The sequence below is a fragment of the Salarias fasciatus genome, chromosome 4 (assembly GCF_902148845.1).
Source record: "Salarias fasciatus chromosome 4, fSalaFa1.1, whole genome shotgun sequence".
NCBI lineage: Eukaryota > Metazoa > Chordata > Actinopteri > Blenniiformes > Blenniidae > Salarias > Salarias fasciatus.
In genome coordinates, this window is record NC_043748.1 from 20,686,115 (window position 1) to 20,698,496 (window position 12,382).

The 12,382-nt window shown below is 46.3% G+C and overlaps 1 protein-coding gene across 1 annotated transcript in view; it reads left to right on the forward strand.

Annotated features, from left to right (window-relative positions):
- scn4ab (sodium channel, voltage-gated, type IV, alpha, b) overlaps nucleotides 1–12,382 on the forward strand; it is a 41,943-nt gene that overhangs the window by 12,154 nt on the left and 17,407 nt on the right. The window contains 9 exon segments of the mRNA XM_030088866.1: nucleotides 3,591–3,727; nucleotides 4,458–4,635; nucleotides 7,685–7,822; nucleotides 7,972–8,090; nucleotides 9,293–9,382; nucleotides 9,507–9,635; nucleotides 11,291–11,382; nucleotides 11,459–11,737; nucleotides 11,861–11,924. Of these exon segments, the coding sequence (XP_029944726.1) occupies nucleotides 4,504–4,635; nucleotides 7,685–7,822; nucleotides 7,972–8,090; nucleotides 9,293–9,382; nucleotides 9,507–9,635; nucleotides 11,291–11,382; nucleotides 11,459–11,737; nucleotides 11,861–11,924 (1,043 nt within the window). The 5' untranslated portion in view covers nucleotides 3,591–3,727; nucleotides 4,458–4,503.

Below are 12,382 nucleotides of genomic sequence, written 5' to 3' on the forward strand. Positions count from 1 at the left end.
TCAAGATATGATGCCTTTCCTTTGCCCAGGCTTGATGACCTGATAGAGCGGGTGGGCCAGTCCAAGTTCATCAGTACCCTGGACTTATGCAAGAGGTACTGGCAAGTGCCGCTTACTGAAGCTGCCAAGCCTCTCACCGCCTTCCGGACACCTCATGGGCTGTGGCAGCTCACCAGGATGGCTTTTTGACTCCATGGTGCTCCAGCTACATTTCAGAGACTGATGAACAAGGTTCTGTCAGGTATGGAGTCTTTTTCTGCGGCATACCTTGATGATGTTATCATCTACAGCGACTCGTGGCAGGAACATCTGGGCCATCTGAAAGCTGTTCTTGACCGGATCAAACAAGCAGGCCTGACGGTGAACCCAAGAAAGTGTTCTCTGGCCATGATGGAACTGAAGTACTTGGGCCACATCCTGGGCAATGGAGTGATCCGGCCTGTGAAGAACAAGGTGGAGGCTGTGAGAGCGGCTGGGAGGCCAACCACAAGGAAGCAGGTCCGTTCCTTTCTGGGCCTGGTGGGTTGGTACAGGCGGTTCATCAAGGACTTCTCAGCCTGTGCTGTGCCTCTTTCTGATCTCACCAGTACCAGCAAGGGGAAGTGGATCTGGGGGGAGGACTAGGAGAGGGCATTCCAGATTTTCAAGGAAGCCCTGTGTCATGAGCAGGTTCTTCAGAGTCCAGACTTCCATCTGCCATTCACTGTTCAGACCGATGCCTCTCACAGGGGAATTGGTGGAGTCCTCCTGCAAGGGGAAGGGGAGAACAGGAAGCCAGTTGCCTTTGTGAGTAGGAAGCTGTTCCCACGAGAGACTCGGTACTCCACGGTGGAGCTGGAGTGTTTGGCCATCAAGTGGGTGATTGACTCCTTCAAGTCCTATCTTCTGGGGAAGAAGTTCATCCTTGAAACTGACCATCGGATGTTGCAGTGGCTGGAATCCATGAAGGACACCAACAGTCGCATAACGAGATGGTTTCTGGCTCTTCATACAAGTTCACCATCTGCTATGTTCCTGGGAAGCAGAACACCGTCGCGGACTTCATGTCCCAAGGTCAGGAGGTCGCGCCTTCCGAAGGGGGAGGAAATGTGAGGAAGCTCCAAGCCTGTCCTCACTGATCAGGTGTATTTTGTTACCCACATTCTATTATGTACCTTTTCATTTAGTTTCTGTCTTCACACATTTATTTAGGTGTTCATTTAGGTTTATACAGTGCATTCCTTTTACAGATGGTTTTGTGTTAACTGAAGATTGGATCTTTATTTAGTTTTCACATCCATTTGTTTGTGTTGACTTCTGACCAGTTCTCTTTCTTTGAGTTGATTGGCTGGGGCACTGGCATGGAGGCGTGCCCATGTGAGTGCAGGCCAGCTGCACATCATCACCCTTATTGGACTGACCCAGGTGGAGCCCAAGGGAGGGGAGGTTTCACTTGGGGATTTGCAATGTGTGGTTTAAAGGGAACTTAAATGTATAACTTAAGATACGGGAAGATAGGGAAGATACGACTGTTTGTTGCTGTTCATAGAGTGAGTGTTGAATGTTGTAAATAGGATGCTTAATTGTAAATAGCACAAGTTAAATTACAGACAATGTAATTTGGCATAACCCTCTGAGTTTCACATCAGTGGTTACTTCCTAGTTATTTAAGGGATGTGGTTAGACACACCAGGGTTGCCTGTTGACTGTGGAGGGGAGATGCTGCCACTGTGTCCTGGTGTTAAGAATAAATGGAAGCTCTCTGAAGGACTCTGGACTGTTCATTTGTTGTTCTCAGATCTGCTGGCTGTCCTTGGCTTGTAAGAGCCATCACAACAGCTGAAAATCTTACACCTCTTACCTCACTTCCTTTCTGACCTCTTGTCTCACATCCTGCCTCACGTCCTGTCTTACCTCCTATCTCACTTCCTGCCTGGCGTCTTGTCTCACTTCCTGGCTCTCCACCTGTCTCACTTCCTTTCTCACGTCCTGTCTCACTTCCTTTTTGACCTCCTGTCTCACTTCCTGTCTGACCTCCTATCTCACTTCAAGTCTGACCTCCTGTCCCACTTCCTGTCTCACTTCCTTTCTAACTTCCTGTCTCACTTCCAATCTGACTTCCTGTCTCACTTCCTATCTGACTTCCTGTCTCACCTCCTGTCTCTTCCTGTGTGTGCGTTAGATGTGTGTGTGTGTGTGTGTGTGTGTGTGTGTGTGTGTGTGTGTGTGTGTGTGTGTGTGTGTGTGTGTGTGCGCGCGTTAGGTGTGTGTGTGCGCGCGTTAGGTGTGTGTGTGTGTGTGTGTGTGTGTGTGTGTGTGTGTGTGTGTGTGTGTGTGTGTGTGTGTGTGTGTCAGAGGTGTGTGTGTCCAGCTGCTGAAGTGTGGCTGAGCTCCAGCTGAGTGTGAACTCTGTGATACGTATGTGTGTGACGAACAGCAGAGCTGCTGTGGTGCAGTGGATGGAGCCGTCGCTGCACCAGCCATCAGGCATGCTGTCATCTGGATACTCCGTGTGTGTGTGTGTGTGTGTGTGTGTGTGTGTGTGTGTGTGTGTGTGTGTTCTCGTATTTCTATCCTTGTTGGGGCCAAATGTCCCCACAAGGATAGCAAACGTGGAACGACGTGCCTTGTGGGGACCTTTTTTCCGGTCCTAAGTAGGAGAAACAGTGTTTTCTGACCATGTTGTTGTTACTGAAAAAAGTAAAAGTGCAAAAACATTTCTTTAGGGTTAGGCTTTGTTGTGGTGTGGGTTAGGGTTAGGGTAAGGGTCAGGGTTAGGGGCTAGACATGAATGGGAGTCAATGGACGGTCCCCACAAGGATAGAAATACAAGACTGAGCGTGTGTGTGTGTGTGTGTGTGTGTGTGTGCTGTATTTAGCTGCCTGTAGCTTAATATTTGTGGGAACCTCCAGTCACTGATCTGACAGATGCAGTTTTCTCTCCAAACAGGTTCTTCACATTCTCAAACCGCATATTTTAAGTAATTGGTCTTTAAAGCTGTTTAGACTCATCAATTATCTTCACTTAATTTAAAAAAAACCCATTGTCATCAGGATCACTTCAGATAGAACGTCTTCAGTTGTTTTGTCATGGCTTTGGTGTTTTCTTCAAACATTCTTGTTTTAATCGGGATCAGTTTGTTCAATGTTACATTAAAGGATGAATTTTGGATTAATAATCAGAAATATCTGCTCCGGAGGCAACGAGTGAAGGATTAATTCCTCCCAGTCACTCTGAGTCAACTGGTTCCTGATTTTAGAGACTTTAAAAGGAATTTCAGAAATCTCCTGCTCTGACTCCAGGTTCCTCTCAGTGGTTCTGGTCCTGGTCTAAAGTACCTAAAGGGTAATCTTAGGGGTTCTGGTCCTGATTTTAAAGAACTGCAGGTTCCTCTTAGGGGTTCTAGTTCTGGTCTAAAGTAACTCCAGGTTCTTCTCAGTAGTTATGGTACTCCTAGAAGATTATAGTTCTTAAGATAGAACCCTGTGGAACTCCGTGTTGAACTCTACTCTGAGCTGAAGTCATTAACAGGAACCAAGTGGAAACTGTCTGATTAGTACGATCCAGACCAGTGCAATGCAGAACCTTTAATCCAAATCATCTGTTCCAGTCTCTGCAGGAGGAGAACTGAGACTGAGAACACTCAAGAACAGGTGGAGAACTCTGGAGAACAGGCGGAGAACTCTGGAGACTGTTTGTAACCAGGAACCAGCTGAACGACCGGAGGTCAGCGGCTGATCAGAGGAGGTGAGGAGGGGCTGAAAGAAAACCATGTAGGAACACTGACAGGAATGAGGTGTGTGTGTGCGCACGCACGTGTGTGCATGTGTGTGTGTGAGTGTGTCGGGGGGGTCATCGTACTCACAGTAACATTACACCCCCGGGTCAAACTGATGACTCCCAACAGCTGTTGCTGCCATGGCAACGTGGGGGCGGGGCCAACCCTGGCAACTTCCAAGACACCAGAGACTGGCAAGTGTGTGTGTGTGTGTGTGTGTGTGTGTGTGTGTGTGTGTGTGTGTGTGTGTGTGTGTGTGTGTGTGTGTGTGTGTGTGTGTGTGCAGTCAAATATAGTTTTTCATTCAGAAATAAACAGACGCGAGCTGCAGAAACACGAGGCTGCAGAGTTTTTACGATGACAGACACTAAAAGGATTTACTGAAAGTCGAACGTTTGAATAAAAACTTCAGACCAACTTTTGACTTGACCTGAAACTGGAATCAGTTGATGTTCCTGACACTTTTTCACAAACACAGACCATATATCAATAGAATACCTTCCAACCCACGTCTGGCTGCTGTTCTCAGAGCGCTAAAGGAGTTGGCATTGAAAGAAGCATCTGATCGACCGTCCGTCTCCCGAGACTGAGACCGTCCAGTGTCCACAGCTGTTCTCCAGATGTGAGGAGGAGAGTCTGATCGTCTCATCTTAGTGTTTGCCCAATCTGAGTCCCGGATGTGGTTCTGGCCCCGAACAGGAAGTGAGAGCGCAGAGGGCTTCGGGTCGCTCTGCAGGATGTCAGCATGGCTCACCTGCTGCCCCCCATCGGTACCGAGGTCTTCAGGCGCTTCACCCCAGCATCCCTGGACCAGATCCAGCAGAGACAGCAGGCCCAGGAGAAGGAGCAGGAGAGGAGGAAGGAGAAGAACATCGAGGTGAGAACGCCGCTACGGCAGGAGGAACCAGACAATTAGGGCCAATCCCAATTCTACCCCTTTCCCCTACCCCTCAGCCCTTGGCCCTACCCCTGTCACTCTCCTACCCCTTTTAGAATAGGGCTGAGGGCTAGGGCTATCTTTGCAGCACTATGAATTGGGATACCCCTTTCGAAATAAGGCCAATTTGCAGCAGTGGTTTCCCCCTCCCCTGTGCCAGAGCAAGTTTCAGGTCTTATAACAACACAAAATTATGGATATTAGGAATGATCGAAATTACATTAGAAATTACTTTTGTTTTTATTAATGGTATTATTATTTACCTTATATTTCTTTTTGAGGTTCTCCCACCTTTTTGAAGCTTGCTGGGCTGTAACTTCCCCATCCAAGTCATTTTCTTTTATGAATTTCCTAAAGTAATACATATATATTTATTACTGACATATTATAGCTTAGACAAATACTATAGCTTACTCCCATTGTGTTTTGGCGCTGTATTTTGATTTCAAAAACTTTTCTTCATTTTCATCTCTAAACTGAATCAGAAGTCGGGATTCATCGGGGGTCCCTGTGTCAAACATAATATGTTAAAAACATGATAAAAGATGACAGTAATACAGTGATTAGTGCTCTTCAGAAGTTACAAATTTACAATCGGAAATGGAGCTACTCAGCACTAAAACGTTAATCGATGACTGGGACACTGTCACGCTAGTATATCTATAAATTTCAGTGAAGCAAATGCACTTTTTATAGCTTTCTAAATAGAAAAAAACAGAAACAGAAAGCAAGCTTACATTTGTGCGACTGCTTGGTGGGCACCATGTTGTTTTTTTTCTGGCCAATGCAAAACTCCACCTACCCCTATTGAGATTAGGGAGCATCGATGCAGACTTCGCTGAAAGGGGTGAAATAGCCCTCCCCCTTTCCCCTACCCCTATTCAAAAAGTAGAATTGGGATGGCCCTTAAGCCTCGTGAACACGCATATCATAGGGGTAGGGCTGAGGGGGAGGGGAAAGGGGTAGAATTGGGATTGGCCCTTAGTCAGCTCCAGCTGGACCACTAGTCATATGTACATGGACAACTAGTTATCTCTAGCTGGACACTTGTCATCTGTAACCAGACAACTAGTGATCTGTTCTCTGACAACTAGTCATCTGTACCTTGACAACTAGTTATCCTCACTGGACAACTAGTCAGCTCCAGCTGGACCACTAGTCGTATGTAACCAGAACACTATTCGTCTGTGACCAGACAACTTGTCATCTCTAACTAGACAACTAGTAATCTGTAACCTGACAACTAGTGATCTTTTACCTGACAGCTGGTCATCTGTAACCTGACAACTAGTCATCTGTACCTTGACAACAAGTCATCCTCACTGTACAACTAGTCAAAGGTACCTGGACAACTAGTTTTCTCTACCTGGTCAACTAGTAATCTGTAACCTGACAACTAGTAATCTGTTTTCTGACAACTGGTAATCTGTAACCAGACAAGTAGTCATCTGTATTCTGAGAACTGGCAATGATTATTCTGGCAACTAGTCATCTGCACCATTAGAACTAGTAATCTGTACTCTGACATAATAATAATAATAATAAATTTTATTTATAACGCACTTTACACTTGATTACAAGTCTCAGAGTGCTACAGACAAAAGAATAAGATAAAATACAGTACATCAGTCGACAAGAGATAAAAACAAGAGATGAAAGAAGAAAAAAAAAAATCACTGCCTAGCAGTAGGCTTTTCTAAAAAGATGGGTTTTGAGGCCTTTCTTAAAGGCTGCCACCGTCTGTGGGGCCCTGAGGTGGTCTGGAAGAGCGTTCCACAGACGGGGGGCAGCAGCCTCAAAGGCTCGGTCCCCCATGGTCTTGAGCCGTGTCCTGGGCGGGAGCAGACGGTGCTGTTGGCCTGACCGGGTCCTGGTGGAGGTGTGTGGTGCGAGCAGGTCTGTGAGATAAGTGGGGGCATCACCGTGGAGACAGTGGTGGGTGTGCAGGAGGATTTTGTATTCAATACGGAGGTGAATGGGAAGCCAGTGGAGGGTGTGAAGGATGGGGGTGATGTGCTCATGTTTCCGCACCCTCATCAGGACCCTGGCAGCGCTGTTCTGAACATACTGGAGCTTTTGGAGGCTCCTGCCAGGGATCCCGATGAGGAGTGCGTTGCAGTAGTCCAGCCTGGAGGAGACAAAGGCATGGACAAGTCTCTCTGCAGCAGGGAGAGAAAGTGAAGAACGGAGTTTAGAGATGTTACGGAGGTGGAAGAAGGAAGTTTTGCAAATGTGGTTGACATGATTGTCAAAGGAGAGGTGGGGGTCAAATTTGACCCCGAGGTTTGTTACAGAGGGAGAGAGGGGGATGCTATGACCGAAAAGAGAAACGGAAACGATGGGAGAAGAGTGAAGTTGATGGGGGGTACCGGTTTGAATGGCTTCAGTTTTTGAGCCATTCAGCTGCAGGAAGTTTTGACTCATCCATGCCCCCATCTCATCCAGGCAGGAGCTGAGGCGGGTGACAGCGGAGGAGGGGGAGGCAGAAGGGGAGACCTTGAGGTAGAGCTGTGTGTCGTCAGCATAGCAATGGAAGTTAATTCCATGCTTGCTAGCGACACATCCGAGGGGAAACATGTAGATGGTGAAGAGGGTGGGGCCGAGCACGGAGCCCTGGGGGACCCCACAGGTGACAGTGTGGGGGCGGGACTTAGCGTCCCCCAGGACCACGTGCTCGGTCCTTTCCGTGAGGTAGGAGTGAAACCAGTGAAGGGCGGAGCCGGAGAGGCCGATGTGGTGCTGGAGGCGGTGCAGGAGAATGTGGTGGTCGATGGTATCGAACGCAGCAGAGAGGTCGAGGAGAATAAGGAGGGATGTGGAGCCGGAGTCAGAGGCCATGAGGAGATCATTGGTCACTCTGATGAGAGCTGTCTCAGTGCTGTGGGAGGGGCGGAAACCAGATTGGAATTTTTCGTAAAGACCGTTGGTTTTGAGATGGTCGTGCAGTTGATGTGACACTACTCTAGTAATCTATTTTCTCTGATGACAGATACCAGAGGAAAATCTTCCAAAGCCAGCCAGTGACTTGGAGGCTGGGAAGCCCCTCCCATTTATCTATGGAGACCCGCCCCCTGAGTTTCTCAACACTCCATTGGAGGAGCTGGATCCATTCTACCAATCACAGAAGGCCTGTCTGATTTTACTGAATCATTCGTGTTGTGTAATTACTTGTCATTATTGGAGGGAGTTACTGTTGGTGACCCATCAGAACCAGACGGAGGGTGGACCAGTTTGACCTGTTGACCCCGGTAACCGCCCTAATGTGTCTCTCTGCAGACATTCATCGTGCTCAGTAAAGGAAACGTCATCTACAGGTTCAATGCTGACCCGGCGTGTTACCTGCTGAGTCCCTTCAACCCGCTGAGGGTTCTGGCCATCAAGATCCTCATTCATTCATATCCTTCATCCTGTTAGAGTGGATCAGCTGTGGTCACTCATGGTCCTGGTCCTGGTCCTGTTTTCAGTGCCCCCCTTCTGCAACCCACCTGAATGTATTGACTCTATTAGGAAGAAGCTCTGCAGGAATCTCAGGCCTCGTTGATAAAACAGCGAAAATGAGTCAAAACAGTGACGATGGTGCAAAGTGCGTCGCATGACAGGGCAGATATAAAGCCACAGAGAACCCTGATGATTGGATCAGATAGACATACAGCCATAGACAGGCCTGGAGGACAGAAATGGAAGTACAGACATGCAGCAATGTCAATAGATGTATGTCTACAGATGTAGACATGTTTTCTACAGTTACAACTCAGACTTGATTGGTGGCTTGTCTTGTCTTATCAAACAGCAACATTTGAATAATTTAGATTAATACAGCGTTTCCTGTTTCTAATGTATCCTGTCATCGATTCAGCTTTATAATAAATAATTGAAGATTTATCATAAAGTTCCATTAACAATTGATCCAATTTCTTTGACATATTTCAACAGGTGCTTTCAAAGTAATGCAATAGTTACTTTGCCTTGTAATTAGTTACTTTTAAAATATTATGACTCATTACTAACTCAGTTACCTTTTTGAAGAAGTAACAAGTAACTATAAATAATTACTATTAATAAAAAGTAACTTGCCCAACACTAGTTGCCAGCTGCTGAAGCTAGCTGCCCACCCAGCTGACCAGACCAGACCGAGTCCTGCAGGCTGCTCTGAGCTTCAGCTGCATTCATCTGTGAAACTGAAAGCACAGAATCCTCTCGCTAAGAATCGGCCCAATGGTAATGTTTAGCATATTAGCATTGCTAAAAGCTCTAGCATGTTAGCATTAACTAGCTGGCACTCGCTGTAGTGGCGTTAGCTTTAGCTGCCTAGCATCATATGTGTGTGACTTGCGAAATGCTCACAGCTGCTCTGAACCAGGTTTTATGCAGGTTTGTGTAAATAAAGTTTTTTCTTTTAAAGATGTTCTTGTAAATATGTGGCAATATTTAAATGCAGCCTGAGAGCGGGCAGCTGAGTTGAGTTGAGGCCACAGGACCAGGACTGTTTGCAGCGATCTCAGGAAGTCAGACTGGACAGTAAAGGACCAATCAGCTGACAGGCCTGGATGGTTGTTCTCTGTTCTCTGTTCTTGTTGTTGTTCCTTAAATGCAGAACATTATTCAGTTTGGTCATTATGGTGACAATTTTAACAAACTGTGTGTTCATGACAATGAGTGACCCTCCACCATGGAGCAAGACTGTAGAGTGAGTACACACACACACACACACACACACACACACACAGACACACACGCAGACGTGTCTTTAAAGCAGCGTGTCTCATGGGGAGATGCCCCGTGTGTCTCACAGCGTCTCTGTTGTTGGACAGATACGTCTTCACGGGGATCTACACGTTTGAGGCCACAGTCAAAGTTCTCTCTCGAGGATTCTGCGTTGGACATTTCACCTTCCTCAGAGACCCGTGGAACTGGCTGGACTTCATGGTCATCAGCATGGCGTAAATACCTGCAGTGTCCAAACACACACACACACGCACACGCACAGTCTTGTATTTCTATCCTTGTGGGGACCGTCCATTGACTCCCATTCATGTCTAGCCCCTAACCCTGACCCTTACCCTAACCCTAACCCACACCACAATAAAGCCTAACCCTAAAGAAATGTTTTTGCACTTTTACTTTTTTCAGTAACAACAACATGGTCAAGAAAACACTGTTTCTCCTACTTAGGACCGGAAAAAGGTCCCCACAAGGCACGTCGTTCCACGTTTTGCTATCCTTGTGGGGACATTTGGCCCCGACAAGGATAGAAATACAAGAACGCGCGCTCACACACACACACACACACACACACACACACACACACACACACACACACACACACACACACACAATGTTAGTACAGAAAGAGCATTCACATTAAGCCTAAAATGCAGATTTTCTACCTAAAATGTGACATTATTCAAAAAACCTTTTATCAGTTAATGAATGGATGATAAGGATGATGATGATGATGATGATGATGATGATGCTGATGAGTAGGAGGGGGGGTGATGAGGATGATGATGATGAGGAGGAGGAGGACGAGGAGCAGGATGATGATGATGATGATGAGGATGATGATGATGATGAAGATGACAATGATACTGAAGATGATGGTAAGGATGCTGATGATATTTATAATGATGATAACTATAATGATGAAAACGAGGATAACGATGATGAGGATGAGGATGATGATGATGATTAGGAGGAGGACGAAGATGATGTTGAAGATGACGCTGATCCTGATGATGATAATAAGAAGGAGGAGCAGCTGGAGGAGGATAACAATGATGATGACGAGGAGGATTATCATGAGGATGACGATGATGTTGAAAATGGGGATAATGATGATGAGGATGATGAGGATGATAATGATGATTTATATAATGATGATGAGACAGAGGATGATGGTGAACATGAAATGATGACGATGAAGAGGAGGAGGATGATCATGATAATGATGGTGATGAAAATGGTGATTGGGATGAGGATGAGGATGGAGATAATTATAATCAGTGATTTATTTTGATGGATTGATTTCAGGATTCCGGTTAGTCTCTAGAAGTAGAGACTCTTCCTCCTGGAGTCAGTCCTCCAAAATAAAAGTCCTTCTATTCGGAGCTGCAGGTTACCTTATGTGGATCAGTCACAGCTGCTGGTTAACTAACCTTCATAAGCTTGTTGGACATCAGAATAAAGAAGATTCACTGTAAAATAGTTTGAACTTCAACTTTCAGTTTTCTCAGAACAGGTCAGATGCTTTTGGTTCTGCTGAACCTTCAGCCAATTGGGGGAACTTCTGATGATTTCAGTAAATCTGAAAAAGTGACATAAAGGTTTGACGACTGATTTCTGTCTTCAGAAGTTTTCCATCCAGTTTTTCAGGGATTATTTTTTTAAGTAACTTTAGAATTTCATCGTCTTCAACAGGTCGAAAAACAGTTGAGTTTTGATCAAACACACTTTGTTCTTTTGTGATTGTCTCTGAAATGTTCCCCCTGACTGGTACGTCTCATCACTTTATCCTGATAGCAGCTTCAGATGATGAAGATGAGAGTTGTAAAGATCAGGTGATGAAGACGAGGTTCTCTCTCCATGCGCGTTGCAGATATCTGACAGAGTTTGTGGACTTGGGGAACGTTTCTGCACTGAGGACGTTCAGGGTTCTCCGGGCGCTGAAGACCATCACGGTGATACCCGGTCAGTCCCCGTCTCGCTTTGCAAACCCCGGCTCCTGACTGGCCATTCAGGGCTGAAGCTCCGCCCCCTGCCGCAGGTCTGAAGACGATCGTCGGAGCGCTCATCCAGTCAGTGAAGAAGCTGGGCGACGTCATGATCCTGACCGTCTTCTGCCTCAGCGTCTTCGCTCTCGTCGGGCTTCAGCTCTTCATGGGGAACCTGCGGCAGAAGTGTGTCCTCACCCCACCTTCACTCGGCAACCTCACAGCTGATGGTTTCCATAGCAACAACACCTACAGCAACGACACCTACAACAATGAAACCTACAGCAACGACACGGAAAGCTTTGATTACTACGAGTACATCAACAATCCAGGTGAATGATTCCTCACTCATCTTTCTGTCGTCATGACGGAAACTATTGAAGCTCTGAAGTCCGTCCGTCCGTCTGCTGTGTTCTCTTCTGGCTGGAACCATCTGTCTCTTGTGTCTCTAACAGACAACTATTACTACCTTCCTGGACACCGTGATGCTCTGCTCTGTGGAAACAGCTCTGATGCCGGGTACGTCCACATGGTGCAACAACAACTGCAACAATGAGTACAACCACAACCACGAAAACCCTGAGTACAGCTACTACAGCCACAACCACAACAATCACTACAAGCACAACAACTGCTACAACCACAATAACTACTACAGCCACAACGACTCCACCACTACAACCACTAATAATGCTACCAGAATCTCTTTACATCACTACAATCATAACTTCAACCACTACAGCTACAACCACAACAAATACTACAAGCACAACAACCATGACAACTATAATGACTACAACCACAACAACTACAACTACAACCGCTACAACCACAACAACTTCAGCCACAACAGCCACCTGCTGTTTTTCAACACTACACAACTTTTCCTGCTGTTCTCTTTGTTTCAACTTCTGGAACGATGCTCAAACATTATTCTGTAAGTTATGATGATGATGATGATGATGATGATAATGATG